Raw genomic sequence first — 22,513 nt, 5'->3', positions numbered from 1 at the left:
CCAAATTCAAGTGCAGTTTCTTACCACTATGAGCAGGGTGCAAGGCCACCAAATTCAAGTGCAGTTTCATACCACTTCAAGCTGGATCCAAGGCCACCAAATTCAAGAGCAGTTTCATACCACTTTCAGCAGGGTGCAAGGCCACCAAATTCAGTGCAGTTTCATACCACTTCAAGCAGGATGCAAGGCCGCAAAATTCAAGTGCAGTTTCATTCCACTTCAAGCAGGGTGCAAGGCCATCAAATTCAAATGCATCTTCATACCATTTCATACAGGGTGAAACCACCATAAAACCACACAAAACACCAAACTCACAGTTCAGCAGACATTCAGTGTGCTCAGTTGATTCACAGCTCAGACAGAGTCATGACCTCTCCCTCCACCATCATGCAGAGACTGAGCCACACCCACAATTCCGGGTTTTATAACTCCCCCCCCCTCTCACCGGAAAAGGTGTGGCTTTCATGGTGTGATTGACAGGAGAGAGATTCTCAACATTTTTTAACACTAATAACACTTTTATTTTTCATTGAAGGGAAGAATTCTCTGCACCTGCTTAGCGGAGGGGGGAGTGAGTAAGATGGCCAAAAATCACAGCCTTAAGTGGCTAGCGTTTTATCTAAAATCAATAGACAGTGCAAACAGGAAGTAAGTGCATTTGCAGTACTGCGTTTTAACCTCAAGCCAAAGCACCCAAGCCGCCATTTGCAGTATGTAGTGCCTTTCAACTTCAAGCCAAAGCACCCAAGTCACCATTTGCAGTAAGTAGTGCCTTTCAACTTCAAGCCAAATAACCCAAGTCACCATTTGCAGTAAGTAGTGCCTTTCAACTTCAAGCCAAAGCTCCCAATCCACCATTTGCAGTGAGTAGTGCCTTTCAACTTCAAGCCAAAGCACCCAAGTCACTATTTGCAGTAAGTAGTGCCTTTCAACTTCATGCCACCAATTGCAGTAAGTAATGCCTTTCAACTTCAAGCCAAAGCACCCAAGTCACCATTTGCAGTAAGTAGTGCCTTTCAACTTCAAGCCAAAGCACCCAAGTCACCATTTGCAGTAAGTAGTGCCTTTCAACTTCAAGCCAAAGCTCCCAAGCCACCATTTGCAGTGAGTAGTGCCTTTCAACTTCAAGCCAAAGCACCCAAGCCATCATTTGCAGTAAGTAGTGCCTTTCAACCTCAGGCCACCATTTGCAGTAAGTAGAGCCTTTTTCAACCATTTGCAGTAAGTAGAGCCTTTCAACTTCAAGCCACTCACGCCACCATTTGCAGTAAGTAGTGCCTTTCAACTTCAAGCCAAAGCATCCAAGCCACCATTTGCAGTGAGTAGTGCCTTTCAACTTCAAGCCAAAGCACCCAAACCACTATTTGCAGTAAGTAGTGCCTTTCAACTTCATGCCACCATTTGCAGTAAGTAGCGCCTTGCAACGTCAAGCCAAAGCACCCACGCCACCATTTGCAGCAAGTAGTGCCTTTCAACTTGAAGCCAAAGCACCCAAGCCACGATTTGCAGTAAGTAGTGCCTGTCAACTTCGTGCCACCATTTGCAGTAAGTAGTGCCTTTCAACTTAAAGCCAAAGCTCCCAAGCCACCATTTGCAGTAAGTAGTGCCTTTCAACTTCAAGGCAAAGCACCCAAGCCACCATTTGCAGTAAGTCATGCCTTTCAACTTCATGCCACCATTTGCAGTAAGTAGCGCCTTTCAACGTCAAGCCAAAGCACCCACACCACCATTTGCAGTAAGTAGTGCCTTTCAACTCCATGCCACCATTTGCAGTAAGTAGAGCCTTTCAACTTCAAGCCAATACACTCACGCCACCATTTGCAGTAAGTAGTGCCTTTCAACTTCAAGCATTTGCAGTAAGTAGAGCCTTTCAACTTCAAGGTAAAGCACCCAAGCCACCATTTGCAGTGAGTAGTGCCTTTCAACTTCATGCCACCATTTGCAGTAAGTAGTGCCTGTCAACGTCGTGCCACCATTTGCAGTAAGTAGTGCCTTTCAACTTAAAGTCAAAGCATCTCTCCACTGCATCCCCCCCCCCCCCCCCCCCCCCCCCCAGAGTCAAAGTCAAAGCCCCCGGCTGGCGATGGCGATTGTCCCGCGGCCATTAAAGCCACGCCGGGTGATGCAAGGTCGCACACCGGGTTCTTGATGTTAGAGCCCCCGGCGTGCGCTCGCAGAGTCCCGCGGCCATTCCAAGCCGCGCGGGGTGGTGCTGTAAGGCCCCGCTCCAGGAGCTCTTTGACCCCGCAACTCGGGCGGGAGAAGTCACCATTGCGGGAGCCCTGAAAAGCGGTCTCCCTCCAGGGACCCGCGGGCTCCCAGTGCCGCCGTCCGCCAGACCCGCAGTTGCAGCCTCCGAATCTCTGGAGGTCGGGCCGCAGCAGCGCTCCACCACCGCTCCACCCGCTCTGGACTCGGCCAGCTCCGCGACGGTGAGGTGAGTAGTCGGCACCAGAGCCCCCGGTCTTCCTGTTGGAGGCCGCTCCTCGTTGCAGCCCCAACGACAACGGAGACCCGACAAAGAAAAGGTCGGGTCTCCCGTGCAGGGGGAGATTTAAAAGTTACTCCCTCCCTCCCACCCCCCACCCCCCCCCCCCCCCCCCCCCCCCACACACACACACCACAACAAAAAAAAACAAAAACTACATAAAAACATAGACAAAAAATAATAAAAACGCAGATGGGCTGCAGAGGCCGCTGCTGACGACATTTGCAGTAAGAAGTGCCTTTCAACTTAAAACCAAAGCTCCCAAGCCACCATTTGCAATAAGTAGTGCCTTTCAACTTCAAGCCAAACCACCCAAGCCATCATTTGCAGTAAGAAGTCTTTCAACTTCAAGCCAAAGCACCCAAGCCACCATTTGCAGTGTAGTGCCTTTCAACATCAAGCCAAACCACCCAAGCCACCATTTGCAGTAAGAAGTCTTTCAACTTCAATCCAATGCTCCCAAGCCACCATTTGCAGTAAGTAATGCCTTTCAACTTAAAGCCAATACACCCACGCCACCATTTGCAGTAAGTAGTGCCTTTCAACTTCAAACCAAAGCTCCCAAGCCATCATTTGCGGTAAGTAGTGTCTTTCAACTTCATGCCACAATTTGCAGTAAGTAGAACCTTTCAACTTCAAGCCAATACACTCACGACACCATTTGCAGTAAGTAGTGCCTTTCAACTTCAAGCCAAAGCATCCAAGCCACCATTTGCAGTGAGTAGTGCCTTTCAACTTCATGCCACCATTTGCAGTAAGTAGTGCCTTTCAACTTCGCCAAAGCACCCAAGCCACCACTTGCAGTAAGTAATGCCTTTCAACTTCAAGCCAATGCACCCGTCACCATTTGCAGTAAGTAGTGCCTTTCAACTTCAAGCCAAAGCATTCAAGCCACCATTTGCAGTGAGTAGTGCCTTTCAACTTCAAGCCAATGCTCCCAAGCCATCAATTGCAGTAAGTAGTGCCTTTCAACTTCAAGCCAATACACCCACGCCACCATTTGCAGTAAGTAGTGCCTTTCAACTTCAAGCAAAACACCCAAGCCACCATTTGCAGTAAGTAGTGCCTTTCAACTTCAAGCCAAAGCACCCAAGCCACCATTTGCTGTAAGTAGTGCCTGTCAACTTCGTGCCACCATTTGCAGTAAGTAGTGCCTTTCAACTTAAAGTCAAAGCACCCAAGCCACCATTTGCAGTAAGTAGCGCCTTTCAACTTCAAGCAAAGCACACAATCCACTATTTGCAGTAAGTAGTGCCTTTCAACCTCCAGCCAAAGCACCCAAGCCACTATTTGCAGTAAGTAGTACCTTTCAACTTCATGCCATCATTTGCAGTAAGTAGTGCCTTTCAACTTCAAGCCAAAGCACCCACGCCACCATTTGCAGTAAGTACTGCCTTTCAAATTCAAGGCAAAGCACCCAAGCCACCATTTGCAGTAAGTAGTGCCTTTCAACTTAATGCCACCATTTGCAGTAAGTAGCGCCTTTCAACTTCAAGCCAAAGCACCCAAACCACCATTTGCAGTAAGAAGTGCCTATCAACTTAAAACCAAAGCTCCCAAGCCACCATTTGCAGTAAGTAGTGCCTTTCAACTTCAAGCCAAAGCACCCACGCCACCATTTGCAGTAAGTAGTGCCTTTCAACTTCAAGGCAAAGCACCCAAGCCACCATTTGCAGTAAGTAGTGCCTTTCAACTTCATGCCACCATTTGCAGTAAGTAGTAAGGCGCCTTTCAACTTCAGGCCAAAGCACCCAAGGATAGATAGATAGATAGATAGATAGATAGATAGATAGATAGACAGACAGACAGACAGACAGACAGACAGACAGACAGACAGACAGACAGACAGACAGACAGATACAATTTATTTGTCATTTGGACCCCTTGAGGTCCAAACGAAATGACGTTTCTGCAGCCATACATTACAAACAAATAGACCCAAGACACAACATAATTTCCCATAAACATCCATCACATTGCTGTGATGGAAGGCCAAAAAAACTTATCTCTCCACGGAGGTCGGGCCGCAGCAGCGCTCCACCCGCTCTCGACTCGGCCAGCTCCGCGACGGTGAGGTGAGTAGTCGGCACCAGAGCCCCCGGTCTTCCTGTTGGAGGCCGCTCCTCGTTGCAGCCCCAACGACAACGGAGACCCGACAAAGAAAAGGTCGGGTCTCCCATGCAGGGGGAGATTAAACGTTACTCCCTCCCACCCACTCCACCCCCACCCCCCCCACACACACACCACAACAAAAAATAACAAAAACTACATAAAAACAAAGACAAAAAATAATAAAAACGCAGACGGGCTGCCGAGGCCGCTGCTGACGACATTTGCAGTAAGAAGTGCTTTTCAACTTAAAACCAAAGCTCCCAAGCCACCATTTGCAGTAAGTAGTGCCTTTCAACTTCAAACCAAAGCACCTAAGCCACCATTTGCAGTAAGTAGTGCCTTTCAACTTCATGCCACCATTTGCAGTAATTAGTACCTTTCAAATTCATGCCAATACACCCACGCCACCATTTGCAGTAAGTAGTGCCTTTCAACATCAAGCCAAAGCACCCAACCCACCATTTGCTGTAAGTAGTGCCTTTCAACATCAAGCCAAAGCACCCAACCCACCATTTGCTGTAAGTAGTGCCTTTCAACTTCAAGCCAAAGCACCCAAGCCACCATTTGCAGTAAGTAGTGCCTTTCAATTTCAAGCCAAAGCACCCAAGCCACCATTTACAGTAAGTAGTGCCTTTCAACTTCAAGCCAAAGCACCCAAACCACCATTTGCAGTAAGTAGTGCCTTTCAACTTCAAGCAAAGCACCCAAGCCACCATTTGCAGTAAGTAGTGCCTTTCAACTTCAAGCCAAAGCACACACGCCACCATTTGCAGTAAGTAGCGCCTTTCAACTTCAAGGCAAAGCACCCAAGCCATCATTTGCAATAAGTAGTGCCTCTCAACTTCAAGCCAAAGCACCCAAGCCACCAAGCCACCATTTGCAATAAGAAGTGCTTTTCAACTTTAAACCAAAGCTCCCAAGCCACCATTTGCAGTAAGTAGTGCCTTTCAACTTCAAGCCAAAGCACCCAAGCCACAATTTGCAGTAAGTAGTGCCTTTCAACTTCATTCCACCATTTGCAGTAAGTAGTGCCTTTCAACTTCAAGCCAAACCACCCAAGCCACCATTTGCAGTAAGAAGTCTTTCAACTTCAATCCAATGCTCCCAAGCCACCAATTGCAGTAAGTAGTGCCTTTCAAATTCATGCCAATTAACCCACACCACCATTTGCAGCAAGTAGTGCGTTTCAACTTCAAGCCAAAGCACCCAAGCCACCATTTGCAGTAAGTAGTGCCTTTCAACTTCAAGCCAAAGCACCCAAGCCACAATTTGCAGTAAGTAGTGCCTTTCAACTTCAAGCCAAAGCACCCAAGCCACCATTTGCAGTAAGTAGTGCCTTTCAACTTCAAGCCAAAGCACCCAAGCCACCATTTGCAGTAAGTAGTGCCTTTCAACCTCATGCCACCATTTGCAGTAAGTAGTGCCTTTCAACTTCAAGCCAAAGCACCCAAGCCACCATTTTCAATAAGTAATGCCTTTCAACTACAAGCCAAAGCACCCAAGCCACCATTTGCAGTAAGTAGTGCCTTTCAACTTCAAGCCAAAGCACCCAAGCCACCATTTGCAGTAAGTAGTGCCTTTCAACTTCAAGCCAAAGCACCCAAGCCACCATTTGCAGTAAGTAGTGCCTTTCAACTTCAAGCCAAAGCACCCAAGCCACCATTTGCAGTAAATAGTGCCTTTCAACTTCAAGCCACAGCACCCAAACCACCGTTTGACGTGCCTAGTGCCTTTCAACTTCATGCCAAATAGTGCCTTTCAACTTCAAGCAATGAACCCACGCCACCATTTGCAGTAAGTAGTAGTGCCTTTCAACTTCAAGCCAAAGCACCCAAGCCACCATTTGCAGTAAGTAGTGCCTTTTTCACCCTTTGCAGTAAGTAATGCCTTTCAACCTCAGCTAACGCACCCACGCCACCATTTGCAGTAAGTAGTGCCTTTCAACTTCAAGCCAAAGCACCCAAGCCACCATTTGCAGTAAGTAGTGCCTTTCAACTTTCATGCCACCATTTGCAGTAAGTAGTGCCTTTCAACTTCAAGCCAATGCACCCAAGCCACCATTTGCAGTAAGTAGTGCCTTTCAACTTCAAGCCAAAGCACCCAAGCCACCATTTGCAGTAAGTAGTGCCTTTCAACTTCATTACACCATTTGCAGTAAGTAGTGACTTTCAACTTCACGCCAATGCACCCACGCCACCATTTGCAGTAAGTAGTGCCTTTCAACTTCAAGCCAAAGCACCCAAGCCACCATTTGCAGTAAGTAGTGCCTTTCAACTTCATGCCACCATTTGCAGTAAGTAGTGCCTTTCAACTTCAAGCCAATTCACCATTTGCAGTAAGTAGTGCCTTTCAACTTCATGCCACCATTTGCAGTAAGTAGTGCCTTTCAACTTCAAGCCAAAGCACCCAAGCCACCATTTGCAGTAAGTAGTGCCTTTCAACTTCAAGCCAAAGCACCCAAGCCACCATTTGCAGTAAGTAGTGCCTTTCAACTTCAAGCCAAAGCACCCAAGCCACCATTTGCAGTAAGTAGTGCCTTTCAACTTCAAGCCAAAGCACCCAAGCTACCATTTCCAGTAAGTAGTGCCTTTCAACTTCAAGCCAAAGCACCCACGCCACCATTTGCAGTAAGTAGTGCCTTTCAACTTCAAGCCAAAGCACCCAAGCCACCATTTGCAGTAAGTAGTGCCTTTCAACTTCATGCCACCATTTGCAGTAAGTAGTGCCTTTCAACTTCAAGCCAAAGCACCCAAGCTACCATTTGCAGTAAGTAGTGCCTTTCAACTTCAAACCAAAGCACCCAAGCCACCATTTGCAGTAAGTAGTACCTTTCAACTCAAACCAAAGCACCCAAGCCACCATTTGCAGTAAGTAGTGCCTTTCAACTTCAAGCCTTCATGCCACCATTTGCAGTAAGTAGTGCCTTTCAACTTCAAGCCAAAGCACCCAAGCCACCATTTGCAGTAAGTAGTGCCTTTCAACTTCAAGTGCATGCCAAAGCACCCAAGCCACCATTTGCAGTAAGTAGTGCCTTTCAACTTCATGCCACCATTTGCAGTAAGTAGTGCCTTTCAACTTCAAGCCAAAGCACCCAAGCCACCATTTGCAGTAAGTAGTGCCTTTCAACTTCAAGCCAAAGCACCCAAGCCACCATTTGCAGTAAGTAGTGCCTTTCAACTTCATGCCACCATTTGCAGTAAGTAGTGCCTTTCAACTTCAAGCCAAAGCACCCAAGCCACCATTTGCAGTAAGTAGTGCCTTTCAACTTCAAGCCAAAGCACCCCCGCCACCATTTGCAGTAAGTAGTGCCTTTCAACTTCAAGCCAAAGCACCCAAGCCACCATTTGCAGTAAGTAGTGCCTTTCAACTTCAAACCAAAGCACCCAAGCCACCATTTGCAGTAAGTAGTACCTTTCAACTTCAAGCCAAAGCACCCAAGCCACCATTTGCAGCAAGTAGTGCCTTTCAACTTCATGCCACCATTTGCAGTAAGTAGTGCCTTTCAACTTCAAGCCAAAGCACTCAAGCCACCATTTGTAGTAAGTAGTGCCTTTCAACTTCATGCCACCATTTGCAGTAAGTAGTGCAACTTCAAGCAAAGCACCCAAGCCACCATTTGCAGTAAGTAGTGCCTTTCAACTTCAAGCCAAAGCATCCACGCCACCATTTGCGGTAAGTAGTGCCTTTCAACTTCAAGCCAAAGCACCCAAGCCACCATTTGCAGTAAGCAGTGCCTTTCAACTTCAAGCCAAAGCACCCAAGCCACCATTTGCAGTAAGTGGTGCCTTTCAACTACATGCCACCATTTGCAGTAAGTAGTGCCTTTCAACTTCAAGCCAAAGCACCCAAGCCACCATTTGCAGTAAGAAGTGCCTTTCAACTTCAAACCAAAGCTCCCGCCACCATTTGCGGTAAGTAGTACCTTTCAACTTCAAGCCAAAGCACCCAAGCCACCATTTGCAGCAAGTAGTGCCTTTCAACTTCATGCCACCATTTGCCACCAGTAAGTAGTGCCTTTCAACTGCAAGCCAATGCACCCACGCCGCCATTTGCAGTGAGTAGTGCCTTTCAACTTCAAGCCAAAGCACCCAAGCCACCATTTGTAGTAAGTAGTGCCTTTCAACTTCATGCCACCATTTGCAGTAAGTAGTGCCTTTCAACTTCAAGCAAAGCACCCAAGCCACCATTTGCAGTAAGTAGTGCCTTTCAACTTCAAGCCAAAGCATCCAAGCCACCATTTGCGGTAAGTAGCGCCTTTCAACTTCAAGCCAAAGCACCCAAGCCACCATTTGCAGTAAGTAGTGCCTTTCAACTTCAAACCTAAGCTCCCAAGGCACCATTTGCAGTAAGTAGTGCCTTTTAACTTCAAGCCAAAGCACCCAAGCCACAATTTGCAGTAAGTATTGCCTTTCAACTACATGCCACCATTTGCAGTAAGTAGTGCCTTTCAACTTCATGCCAGTACACCCACGCCTCCATTTGCAGTAAGTAGTGCCTATCAACTTCAAGCCAAAGCACCCATGACTGGTTTTTCGCCAATTGGTTTTCCAGGCTCTAGTTAATTAAATTATTGTTTTTTACATTTGTTCCTTCTAGGCTTACATGTATCCAATTTTATATTAAAATGTAGCTTAGATCTGTTTGGTCCATTAACTCGCAGGCACTTTTTAAACGCACATTTTGATTACTTTCCATTCTACCATAGAGATGTATATTCTATCCATATTACTAAAACTCTGATCTTGACCGCTTTTTGCCCACTGTGCTGCGATGTCACTGCCTGCCATTCTGAGAGGGACCCGTTAATCCCTACTCTTTGTTTCCTGTCTGCCAACCAATTTTCTGTCCATGTCAGTACTCTACCCCCAATATCATGGGTCCTAATTTTGCCCACTAATCGCCTATGTGGGACTTTATCAAATGCTTTCTGAAAGTCCAGGTACACAACATCCACTGGCTGTCCTTTGTCCATTTTCCTAGTTACATCCTCAAAAAAATTCCAGAAGATTAGTCAAGCATGATTTCCCCTTTGTAAATCCATGCTGACTCGGACCAATCCTGTTACTGCTATCTAGAGTTAATTACAGAGAGAAAGCGCAATGTTTTCAAAGAGGTAGGTTAGGAGATCGCAACTGCACCCTAGTTTATGGGAGGTCCATTCAGTAGTCTGATAACAGCAGGGAAGAAGCTGTTCCTAAATCTGGTGGAGAGCGCTTTCAAGCTTTGTATCTTCTGCCTGATGGGAGTGGGAATAATGGAGGGTGGTCCTTGATTATGTCAGCTGCTTTGCTCAGGCAGAGTGAAGTGTAGATGGAGTGGAAGGTGGGGAGTCTGTGTCACATCTGGGGACTGGTGAGTAACGGAGAATTGACCCACCGACTGGGGAAGCAACAGCCTGACATTGCCTGGGAGATATATTTCTACAGATATAACCATGTGCCCAACTCCATCACAATCCCTGGAACTCAGAGATCGGGCAGAGTGGGTGGGAGCAGACTTTGGAGTCTGCATGCCAACCATGGGCAAGGAAACCTTTACTGCCTAACAGCTGATGAATTGTTGTCACATAGAATCATGAAATGTAGGAAGTTCATGTTGATAAGTGATAGGAGCTGAATTAGGCCATTCAGCCCATCAAGTCTACTCTGCCATTCAATCATGGCTGGTAGACAAAACTGCTGGAGACACTCAGCAGGTGCGGCAGCATCTATGGAGCGAAGGAAATAGGCAACGTTTCAGGCCGAAACCCTTCTTCAGACCTGGCAGACCTTCTTCAATCATGGCTGATCTATCTCTCCCTCCTAACCCCATTCTCCTGCTTTCTCCCCGTAACCTAACACCCGTACTAATCAATAACTTGTCTATTTCTGCCTTAGAATTATCCACGGACTTGGCCTCCACAGACCTGATAAATGTGGCAATGAATTCCGCAGATTCACCACCCTCAAACTAAAGACATTTCTCCACATCTCCTTCCTATAAGAACATCCTTTAATTCCAAGGCTGTGACCTCTGGCCCTATACTCTCCCACTAGTGGAAACATCCTCCCCGCATCCACTCTTTCCAGGCCTTTCGCTGCCTGCCTGTCCCGCTGAGTTATGGGACATGTCAATCCCAAGAGTTTCCAGCTATTCACAACAGCTATTCATTCCAGGGCCCTGCCCTCACATCCCAGCAACAGAATGAGTCGAAAATCATGAGAGGAATAGATTGGGTAGATGCACAGAGTCTCTTGCCCAGATTAGAGGAATCGAGGACCAGTGGACATAGGGTCAAGGTGAAGGGGAAAAGATTTAATAGGAATCTGAGGGGTAACTTTTTCACACAGAGGGTGGTGGGTGTATGGAACAAGCTGCCAGAGGAGATAGTTGAGGCTGAGACTATCCCATCGTTTACGAAACAGTTAAGACAGGTACTGTACGTGGATAGAACAGGTTTGGAGGGATATGGACCAAGGGCAGGCCGGTGGGACTAGTGTAGCTGGGAGGTGTGGGCAAGTTGGGCTCAAGGGCCTGTTTCCACACTGTATCACTCTATGACCCTATGATTGAATGGCGGAGTAGACTTGATGGGCCGAATGGCCTAATTCTGCTCCTATGACTTATGAACACGAAAATAAATTATGTGCATTGTTGCATGTTGCCCACATATCCAGTGTTCAGGTCAAATGGACAAGTTGAGCCATGTTGGCCTGTGTGGGACATGTTGGGCTGAAGGGGGCAGTGTGTGTCCACGCTGGACCACTGTGTGACTCTGTGAGAGGCGCGGCTACAATGGGGGGCGCGCTCCTCTCGCTGGGCGCACGCGCGGCTCCGCTGTCTGGGTCGCGCGCGCGACGCGACACTACGCGGTGACGCAGGGACGCGCTGACGTGCGCGCGCCCGGGCCCGGTGGCGTCGCCCTGGCAACGGCGGCAACGGACGAACAAGCGGGTAAGTGGCGGGATTTACCTCAGGCCCTTCGGCCTGACCGCTCCGTGCTGACCACCTCACCCCACACACCGGCCCGGCCGCTCCGTGCTGACCACCTCACCCACACACCGGCCCTTCGGCCCGGCTGCTCCGTGTCGCCCACACACGCCAGGGGCAAGTTACAGAGGCGAGTTACCCCACAAACACACACACGTCTTTGCGGGAAACCGGAACACCCGGGGAAACCCACGCGACTCACGGGGAGAAGGTGTAAACTCCGTACAGACAGCGCCCGTGGTCGGGATCGAACCCGCGACTCTTGTTGCCGTGAGGCGGCAACTCCACTTCTGCCCCACCGTGCCGCCCCGAATGGTGGAGCACAGCAAAATCCCAGAGCACAGCAAGAGCCCAGAGCACAGCAAGATCCCACACGGCAAGATCCCAGAGCACGGCAAGATCCCACACGGCAAGATCCCAGAGCACAGCAAGATCCCAGAGCACGGCAAGATCCCAGAGCACGGCAAGATCCCAGAGCACGGCAAGATCCCAGAGCACGGCAAGATCCCAGAGCACGGCCAGCACAGCAAGATCCCACGGCAAGCAGAGCACAGCAAGATCCCAGAGCACAGCAAGATCCCAGAGCACAGCAAGAGCCCAGAGCACAGCAAGATCCCAGAGCACAGCAAGAGCCCAGAGCACGGCAAGATCCCAGAGCACGGCAAGAGCCCAGAGCACGGCAAGATCCCACTCATGAGCACTTGCGTTCTTCACAAGGAAGAGCCTCACACAATCTTTCTACTTTCCAGAGTCAGAGACATAGAGCTGTACAGCACGGAATGAGGCCCTTCGGCGCACATTGTCCATGTCAACCAACTTGACATTCTAGGCAATTCTCAATTGCCTGCATTTGGCCCACATCCCTCTCAACCCTTCCTAACCAGGAACACTTGCTGTGTTCCTCCCATCCCTCAGCCTTCGGGCTCCTCCTCCTCCCTTTTCCATTCTTCTCCCCACCACCCCCCATCAGTCTGAAGAAGGGTTTCGGCCCGAAACGTTGCCTATTTCCTTTGCTCCATAGATGCTGCTGCACCCGCTGAGTTTCTCCAGCATTTTTGTGTACCTTCCTAACCAGAGATCTGTCCAAATGTATTTTAAATATTGTTATACCTGCCTCAACTACCTTCGCTGGCAGCTTGCTCCATATACCCACCATACATTGTGTGAAAAACATGCCCCTCAGATTCAACTCATCCATGCTGACTAAGATGCCCCATCGAAGTGCCACTTGCGCTCTAAATCATTCCTATCCAGATACCTGTCCAAATATCTTTTATATGTTGTTACTGCACCAGCCTCAACTAGCTCCTCTGGCTGCTTGTTCCATACATCCACCATCTGGTGAAAAACGTGCCCCTCAGGTTTCTATTAAATTCTGCCCCTCCTTAAACCTATGCTCTCTAGTTTTTGATTCCCTTACCTTGGGTAAAAGTGCGTTCACCAAATCTATTCCCCTCATGATTTTATTCTGCTTTATAAGATCCAAGTGTCACTGCGGGTACAATTACGACATTTGTGAATTGGAAGGGTTAAGAAGGCTAGGGGGCCAAACGCAGGCAAATGGGCCTGAATCCCACTGGGTTAGCATGGACAAGATGGGCCAGAGGGTCTCATTCTGTGTGACTCGGTGACTATGAATCCAGTTTGATAGCCCTAAATAATCTGAGAGAGAGTCTTGTCATCCCTGGGCATGTTCCTGTGCTAGGTCCCAATCAGACGGTTTTGAGTTACATTACATGAGTATGCCCCCTTGTGTTCTGTGTTCCTCTGTAGACTGCGGCGGAGTTGTTAATGTCCTGCTTCTCCACTTCCAGATTATTCCAGGTGAATTCCAGGTGAATTGTGCTGTCTCCTGACCGCTGGCATCCACCATGGCCCAGGATACAGCCTCTTCGATCTCTGTTGCTGACCACTCTGACATCCAGACTGCCGGTAACACTCACTCACTGGCAACAAGTTGTGGGAGGTGAGGGAGGGGTGCGGAATCACTGCATGTTCACGGCATTGGAGGGGCTCTGCTCATTTCGGCAGTGCCAGTCAAATGCAGATGCACAAAAAAAGGCACAAAGTGCTGGAGTAACTCACCGGGTCAGGCAGCATCTCTGAAGAACATGACTAGGTGACCTTTTTACAGAGTGCTGGAGTAACTCAGTGGGTCAGGCAGCATCTCCGGAGAACATGGATATGTGATGTTTCAGAACTCAACAAAGGAGGACAAAGGGGTGAACTAGGATGGGGAAAAGAGCATGAAAGAAAGCTAGCGGGGAATATAAAAACGGACTAAAAACCTCTTTAGATACGTAAAAAGGAAAAGGTTAATGAAGACAAATGTAGGTCCCTTTAAATCAGAGACAGGTGAATTTATAATGGGAAACAAAGACATGGCAGAACAGTTAAACATGTACTTTGGTTCTGTCTTTACTAAGGAAGACACAAACAATCTCCCAGAAAAACTAGGGGGCCGAGGATCTAGTGGGACGGATGAACTGAAGGGAATCCGCATTAGTCAGAAAATGTAGGTAAACTGTTGGGACTGAAGGCAGCTAAATCACCAGGGCCTGATGTTCCGATCCCAGAGTACTCAAGGAGGTAGCCCTAGAAATGGTGGATGCATTGGTGATAATTTTCCAATGTTCTCTCGAGTCTGGATCAGTTCTTGTGGACCGGAGGGTAGCAAATGTAACCTCGCTTTTTAAGAAAGGAGGGAGAGAGAAAACAGGGAATTATAGACCAGTTAGCCTTACATCGGCAGTGCGGAAGATGCTTGAGTCGATTATGTTAAAGATGTTATAGCAGCGCATTTGTATAGCTGAGACAGGATTGGTCAAAGTCAGCATGGATTTATGAAGTGGAAATCATGCATGACTAATCTTCTGGAATTTTTTGAAGATGTAACAAGTAGAGTGGATAAGGAACAGCCGGTGGATGTGGTGTATCTGGAGTTTCAAAAAGCCTATGACAAGGTCCCACACGAGAGATTAGTGTGCAAAATTAGAGCACATGGTATTGGGGGTAGGGCATTGACATGGATAGAGAACTGGTTGGCAGACAAGAAGCAGAGTAGGAATTAACTTTTCAGGTCCTTTTCAGAAGCCAGGCAGTGACTAGTGGGGTGCCGCAAGGCTAGGTGCTGGGACCACAGTTATTTACAATATATGTTAACGATTTAGACAAGGGAATGAAATGTTACATCTCCAAGTTTGCGATGGCACAAAGCTAGATGATAGTGTGAGGTGCAATGAGGATACTATGAGGCTGCAGGATGACTTAGACAGGTGGGGTGAGTGGGCAGATGCATGGCAGATGCAGTGTAATGTGGATAAATGTGAGGTTATCCACTTTGGTAGCAAAAACAGTAAGGCAGATTATTATCTGAATGGTGTCAGATTAAGCAAAGGGGAGATGCAACGAGACCTGGTTGTGCTTGAACATCAGTCACTGAAAGTAAGCATGCGGGTACAGCAGGCAGTGAAGAAATCGAATGGCATGTTGGCCTTCATTGCGCGAGGATTTGAGGTTAGGAGCAAGGAGGTCCTACTGCAGTTGTACAGGGCCCTGGTGAGACTGCAACTGGAGTATTGTGTACAGTTTTAGTTTCCTAATTTGAGGAAGGATATTATTGCTATTGAGGGAGTGCAGAGTAGGTTCACAATGTTAATTCCTGGGATGGCGGGACTGACACATGAGGAAAGAATGGGTCAACTGGGCTTGTATTCACCAGAATTTAGGATGAGAGGGGATCTTACAGAAACATATAAAATTCTTAAAGGATTGGACAGGGTAGATGCAGGAAAATTGTTCCCGATGTTGGGGGAGTCCAGAACCAGGGGTCACAGTTTAAGAATAAGGGGTAGAGATGAGGAAAAACTTCTTCACCCAGAGAATTGTGAATCTGTGGAAGTCAGTGGCGGTGGAGTGGGGGTGAGGGGGAGTGTGGATGAGGTGTAGTGTGTTCGGGAGGTGTGTGTGTGGGGGGGGGGGGGGGTGGGGGTGATGGGGAGTGGGGATTAGGTGGAGGGTGTTTGGGAGGCGTGTGTGTGTGTGTGTGGGGGTGAGGTTTGTCGAGGCTGCCACTAACACAGTGTTGTGTTCCCCCATCAGTGATGGTGTCGCTGGAGGAAGTGCAGGCAGTGGAGCGAGCTTCCAGCTGGGCTCTGGGTGTGCGTGGGCGACTGGACTGCAGACTGCAGGAGAGGGGGTTGCCGGACACTGGTGACATCCAGCAGTTGTTGGACGAGCTGCTGGACATCTTTGCCCATACGGTGCGGAGCGAGCGGCGCGGTCGCTGGCGATACCTGTACGAGGTGCTGCGACTGTGTGCTCCCTATCGCCAGTACCTGAGGGGGAATCCGCAGCTGCTGCGGCAGCAGGAAGCGGTGCTGCACCACTACCGCATGCACCAGACTGCACTGGCCCACATCGACATCCTGGGGGCGATGGCCTGCACCTTTCCCCGGGACCCCCCGGCTCCTCTCTACCAGGCAGGCAGGAAGCCGAGCGGACCACCCGTCCTCCCCCCGATGCCTGAGCCTCGGCCCCGGCCCCCCGCCCCGTGTTCCCCCCCGTCCCGACGCTTCCAGCTGCAGCCCAGTGAGCTGGGGCCGCGAGAGCTCCTGGGCCACCGGCCCTGCACCATGGCCGACCTGCAGACATCCGTGTCACTGATGGGGGCGAGTGCCGCACAGCTGGAGGCCGTGTGGACATCCAGGCTGGGGCTGCTGACCAAAGCCTTCACCGTCAACCTCAGCCAAGCACCGCCGTGCCAAGGAACACCACCCACCCTCAAATGCACCAGCCCGCAGCGGTAAGCTCAATCTCCCCACCCCTCTCTGGTGTGTCGACACAATCTCCCAACCTACCTCACCCTGCACCTGCACCTGCACTTTTCATTATCTGCACTTGCTCTCTGTAACTCTAACACTACATCTCTCTGACACTCTGATATGTTTCTCTCTGCACTGCTTGTTGTACCTGTGACTGTGTCCCTGTACGGGGCGATGTGAGGACAGCACACAAACACATTGCACCCGACCTCAGTGCAGGTGACAATAATAAATAGTTCCCTCTCCCCACCACGCTCCTTCCCACCCCCCACCCCCCCCCCCCACATCCCTCTCCCCACCACGCTCCTCCCCACTCCACATCCCTCTTCCCAACACGCTCCTCCCCACTCCCCCCTCACATCCCTCTCTCTCCCCACCATATACCCTCCCCCCCCACAACCCTCTCCCCACCATGCTCCTCCCCCCCACATCCCTCCTCTCCCCACCACGCTCCTCCCCACCCCCCCACACATCCTCTCCCTGCCCCCTGCCTCCTCCTCCCCACCTCCCCCCCCACATCCCTCCCCCCCCACATCCCTCCCTCTCCACATCCCCCCCCACCCACATCCTCTCCCCCCCACTCCACATCCCTCTCCCCACCACGCTCCTTCCCACCACACGTCCCTCTCCCCACCACGATCCTCCCCCACTCCCCCCCCACATCCCTCTCCCCAACACGCTCCTCCCCACCACACATCCCTCTCCCCACCAAGATCCTCCCCACCCCCCCCTCACATCCCTCTCTCTCCCCACCCATATACCCTCCCCACCCCCCACATCCCTCGCTGTTCGTCCCCCCCATATTCTCCACCCCATTGCATCCTTCTCCTCCAATTCCCCCTTTTCTCCACTCACCCTCTCCCCACCGACACGCCTCTCAACATCTCACCCTCAAAGTGAGTGTGGCACGGTGAGTGTGGCACAGTGAGTGTGGGTTGACGGTGTGTGGCACAGTGAGTGTGGCACAGTGAGTGTGGCACAGTGAGTGTGTGTTGACAATGTGTGGCACAGTGAGTGGCACAGTGAGTGTGGGTTGACGGTGTGTGGCACAGTTAGTGTGGCACGGTGAGTGTGGCACAGTGAGTGTGTGTTGACGGTGTGTGGCACAGTGAGTGTGGCACGGTGAGTGTGGGTTGACGGTGTGTGGCACAGTTAGTGTGGCACGGTGAGTGTGGCACAGTGAGTGTGTGTTGACAGGGTGTGGGACGGGGAGTGTGGGACGGTGAGTGTGGCATGGGGAGTGAGGCACAGTGAGTGTGGCACAGTGAGTGTGTGTTGACGGTGTGTGGCACAGTGGGTGTGGCATGGTGAGTGTGGCACAGTGAGTGTGGCGCGGTGAGTGTGGCACAGTGAGTGGCACGGTGAGTGTGGCACGGTGAGTGTGGCACGGTGAGTGTGGCATGGTGAGTGTGGTACAGTGAGTGTGGCACGATGAGTGGCACAGTGAATGTGGCACGGTGAGTGTGTAGTGACAGTGGGGGTCACAGTGAGTGTGGCACAGTGAGTGTGGCAAGGTGAGTGGCACAGCGAGTGTGGCATGGTGAGTGTGGCACAGTGAGTGTGGCACAGTGAGTGTGGCATGGTGAGTGTGGCACAGTGAGTGTGGCACAGTGAGTGGCACGGTGAGTGTGGCATGGTGAGTGTGACATGGTGAGTGTGGAACAGTGTGTGGCACAGTGAGTGTAGCATGGTGAGTGTGGCACGGTGAGTGTGGCACAGTGAGTGTGGCACGGTGAGTGTGGCACGGTGAGTGTAGCACAGTGAGTGTGGCACGATGAGTGGCACAGTGAGTGTGGCACAGTGAGTGTAGCACGGTAAGTGTGGCACGGTGAGTGTGTGTTGACAGTGTGTGGCACAGTGAGCATTGACACACTGCAGGTAGGGATGGGGTGGGATGGAGGGTCAGCGTGGAGGGACCGCTGTGTGAGTGTGGGTCTGTTGCAGGGAGCTCGCTGCCGTGATGCTATGGTGCCAAAAACGGGAAAGCAGACTATTATCTAAATGGTGGCCGATTGGGAAAGGGGGAGATGCAGCGAGACCGGGGTGTCATGGTACACCAGTCATTGAAAGTAGGCATGCAGGTGCAGCAGGCAGTAAAGAAAGCGAATGGTATGTTAGCTTTCATTGCAAAAGGATTTGAGTATAGGAGCAGGGAGGTTCTACTGCAGTTGTACAGGGTCTTGGTGAGACCACACCTGGAGTATTGTGTACAGTTTTGGTCTCCAAATCTGAGGAAGGACATTATTGCCATAGAGGGAGTGCAGAGAAGGTTCACCAGACTGATTCCTGGGATGTCAGGACTGTCTAATGAAGAAAGACTGGATAGACTTGGTTTATATTCTCTAGAATTTAGGAGATTGAGAGGGGATCTTATAGAAACTTACAAAATTCTTAAGGGGTTGGACAGGCTAGATGCAGGAAGATTGTTCCCGATGTTGGGGAAGTCCAGGACAAGGGGTCACAGCTTAAGGATAAGGGGGAAATCCTTTAAAACCGAGATGACAAGAACATTTTTCACACAGAGAGTGGTGAATCTCTGGAACTCTCTGCCACAGAGGGTAGTTGAGGCCAGTTCATTGGCTATATTTAAGAGGGAGTTAGATGTGGCCCTTGTGGCTAAGGGGATCAGGGGGTATGGAGAGAAGGCAGGTACGGGATACTGAGTTGGATGATCAGCCATGATCATATTGAATGGCGGTGCAGGCTCGAACGGCCGAATGGCCTACTCCTGCACCTAATTTCTATGTTTCTATGTTTCTATGTGTGGACAGTGAGATGACACAGTGAGTGGGGACAGTGAGAGTGACACAGTGAGAGTGACACTGTGAGTGTGTGTGTGTTGCAGGGAGCTCGCTGCCGTGACGCTGTCACCTATCCGGAGGATGCTGAGTGCCGGTGGACCGTACCACTCACAGCCGGGCACTGGGGAGTGGGCGGTGGAGAAGCTGGCAAAGAGCCAACATCAGGGCAAGGACAAGTTCTACTATCTCAACGTCAGCCCAAACCAGGAGTTCAGGTAGTGAGGGTGAGGGTGAGGGTGGGGACAGACACTGGGGCTGGTGTAGTGAGGGTGAGGGTGGGGACAGATGCTGGGGCAGGCACAGTGAGAGTGAGGGTGTGAACAGTTGCTGAGGCGGGCACAGTGAGAGTGGGGACAGATGCAGGGGCGGGCACAGTGAGAGTGAGGGTGGAGACAGATGCTGGGGCCGACACAGTGAGGGTGAGGGTGGGGACAGATGCAGGGGCCGACACAGTGAGGGTGAGGGTGGGGACAGATGCAGGGGCCGACACAGTGAGAGTGAGGGTGGGGACAGATGCAGGGGCCGACACAGTGAGGGTGAGTGTGGGGACAGAGGCAGGGGCCGACACAGTGAGGGTGAAGGTGGGGACAGAGGCAGGGGCCGACACAGTGAGGGTGAGGGTGGGGACAGCAGCAGGGGCAGGCACAGTGAGGCAAGGTTGGGCACAGCCAATGTTTATACTGTTGGGTGTAGACTATCCAGGAATAGACTGCACACAAACAGTGTCTGTGATTTACATCTGGGCTTCTCAGAGTCACAGCAGGACGGCCATGTAGTCATCGTGTATATACTGGCTTTCAGCAGCCTGCTTGCGCTGAATCAGCCATGACTGAAGCCCACAACAGGACATGGTAGATGAGGGTGGATGCCAGGGGCTCTGGGAGGGCTTGGGCTTGCCTACAGCACTGTGTGGTTGAGGAGTGTGGCAGTGAATCACTGTGGGTGGAGGTTGGGCATGGATTGGGAGGGCATTGGGTGAAGGGGTGTGAGCTGAGTGGTGCTGCCTGTTACATCTGCCTGCCATCTGTTCCAGGCCGTACGACCTGACAGTGGTCCCCAAGGAGAAGCTGCAGCCCGTGCACTTTGTGTTCTCCACGTTCGGGGTGCTGTCCATCGTGCCCGGCCAAGACTCCAGCATCATGTCACTGGCAGAGTGGCACCGAGAGGCTGTGCTGTGGCAGGCACTGCGCCTCATCCCCTTCTTCAAACTCTACCTGCAGCGCAAGGCCTTCACACGGTGGGTCTCTGGGGATGGGGGGGGGGGGGGGGGGGGGGGGGGTAACAGGGGGGGTACTGGAGGGGAACGGGGGTACTGGGGGGGAGGGGGATGGGGTACTGGAGGGGAACGGGGTATGGAGGGGGGTATGGGGTACAGGAGGGGGATGGGTACAGGAGGGGGATGGGGTACTGGGGGATGGGGTACAGGAGGGGGATGGGGTACTGGAGGGGGATGGGGTACAGGAGGGGATGGGGTACAGGAGGGGGATGGGGTACTGGAGGGGGGAGGGGGACTGGAGGGGGATGGGGTACAGGAGGGGGATGGGGTACAGGAGGGGGATGGGGTATGGGGGAGGGGGAACGGGGTACAGGAGGGGGATGGGGTACAGGAGGGGGATGGGGGGTACAGGGGGGGATGGAGGGGGGGTACAGGAGGGGGGAGGGGGTACAGGAGGGGGATGGGGTACAGGAGGGGGATGGGGGGGGGGTACTACAGGAGGGGGATGGGGTACTGGAGGGGGGATGGGGGTACTGGAGGGGGGATGGGGTACAGGAGGGGGATGGGGGGATGGGGTACAGGAGGGGGATGGGGTACTGGAGGGGGATGGGGTACAGGAGGGGGGGATGGAGGGGGATGGGGTACAGGAGGGGGATGGGGTACAGGGGGGATGGGGACAGGGGGGACGGGGTACAGGTGGGGAGGGGACGGAGGGGGGGAGGAGGGGGGGTACAGGAGGGGGATGGGGTACAGGAGGGGGATGGGGTACAGGAGGGGGACGGGGGTACAGGAGGGGGATGGGGTACAGGGGGGGAGGGGTACAGGAGGGGGATGGGGTACAGGAGGGGGATGGGGTACAGGAGGGGGGATGGGGTACAGGAGGGGACGGGGTACAGGGGTACTGGAGGGGTACAGGAGGGGGAACAGGAGGGGGATGGGGTACTGGAGGGGGATGGGGTACTGGAGGGGGATGGGGTACAGGAGGGGGATGGGGTACAGGAGGGGGATGGGTACTGGAGGGGGATGGGGTACTGGAGGGGGATGGGGGGTACTGGAGGGGGATGGGGGTACAGGAGGGGGATGGGGTACAGGAGGGGAATGGGGGTACAGGAGGGGGATGGGGTACAGGAAGGCACTGCGCCTCCTCCCCTTCTTCAAGCTCTACCTGCAGCACAAGGCCTTCATGGTAAGCATGCAGGTAGAGCAGGCAGTGAAGAAAGCGAATGGCATGTTGACCTTTATAACAAGAGGAATCGAATATAGGAGCAAAGAGGTCCTTCTGCAGTTGTACAGAGCCCTAGTGAGACCACATCTGGAGTATTGTGTGTAGTTTTGGTCCCCTAATTTGAGGACATTCTTGCTATTGAGGGAGTGCAGTGTAGGTTTACAAGGTTAATACCCGGGATGGCGGGACTGTCATATGCTGAGAGAATGGAGCGGCTGGGCTTGTACACTCTGGAGTTTAGAAGGATGAGAGAGGATCTCATTGAAACATATAAGATTGTTAAGGACTTGGACACGCTAGAGGTCGGAAACATGTTCCCGATGTTGGGGGAGTCCAGAACCAGGGGCCACAGTTTAAGAATAAGGAGTAAGCCATTTAGAACGGAGACGAGGAAACACTTTTTCTCACAGAGACGGTGAGTGTGGAATTCTCTGCCTCAGAGGGCGGTGGAGGCAAGTTCTCTGGATGCTTTCACGAGAGAGCTAGATAGGGCTCTTAAAAATAGCGGAGTCAGGGGATATGGGGAGAAGGCAGGAACGGGGTACTGATTGGGGATGATCAGCCATGATCACATTGAATGGCGGTGCTGGCTCGAAGGGCCAAATGGCCTACTCCTGCACCTATTGTCTATTGTCTATTATATACTCTGAAATTTAGGATGAGAAGGGATCTTATTGAAACATTTAAGATGTGTGTATTATTTACAAATAATTAATTTAAATTATTTTTCGGTATATATAAAAAAGGAAAAAAATCATATTGGATGGCGGTGCTGACTTGAAGGGCTGAATGGCCTCCTCCTCTACCTTTTTCTATGTTTCTATGAAAGGCCCTTCGGCCCACCGTGTCCGCGTCCGTGTCAGTGATCCCCACACAATA

The 22,513-nt window shown here is 51.3% G+C and overlaps 1 protein-coding gene across 1 annotated transcript in view; it reads left to right on the top strand.

Annotated features, from left to right (window-relative positions):
• The first annotated feature begins 13,440 nt into the window (after window positions 1–13,440).
• LOC129698445 (dynein heavy chain domain-containing protein 1-like) overlaps window positions 13,441–22,513 on the top strand; it is an 86,388-nt gene continuing 77,315 nt past the window's right edge. Inside the window, exons 1-4 of the mRNA XM_055637591.1 lie at window positions 13,441–13,501; window positions 15,671–16,373; window positions 19,238–19,408; window positions 20,227–20,430. Of these exons, the coding sequence (XP_055493566.1) occupies window positions 13,441–13,501; window positions 15,671–16,373; window positions 19,238–19,408; window positions 20,227–20,430 (1,139 nt within the window). The remainder of the gene's footprint in view (window positions 13,502–15,670; window positions 16,374–19,237; window positions 19,409–20,226; window positions 20,431–22,513) is intronic.

This window comes from Leucoraja erinacea, chromosome 6 (assembly GCF_028641065.1).
Source record: "Leucoraja erinacea ecotype New England chromosome 6, Leri_hhj_1, whole genome shotgun sequence".
Lineage (NCBI taxonomy): Eukaryota > Metazoa > Chordata > Chondrichthyes > Rajiformes > Rajidae > Leucoraja > Leucoraja erinaceus.
The sequence above is the reverse complement of the archived record's forward strand: the minus strand, read 5'-3'. Positions and strand labels throughout refer to the sequence as shown.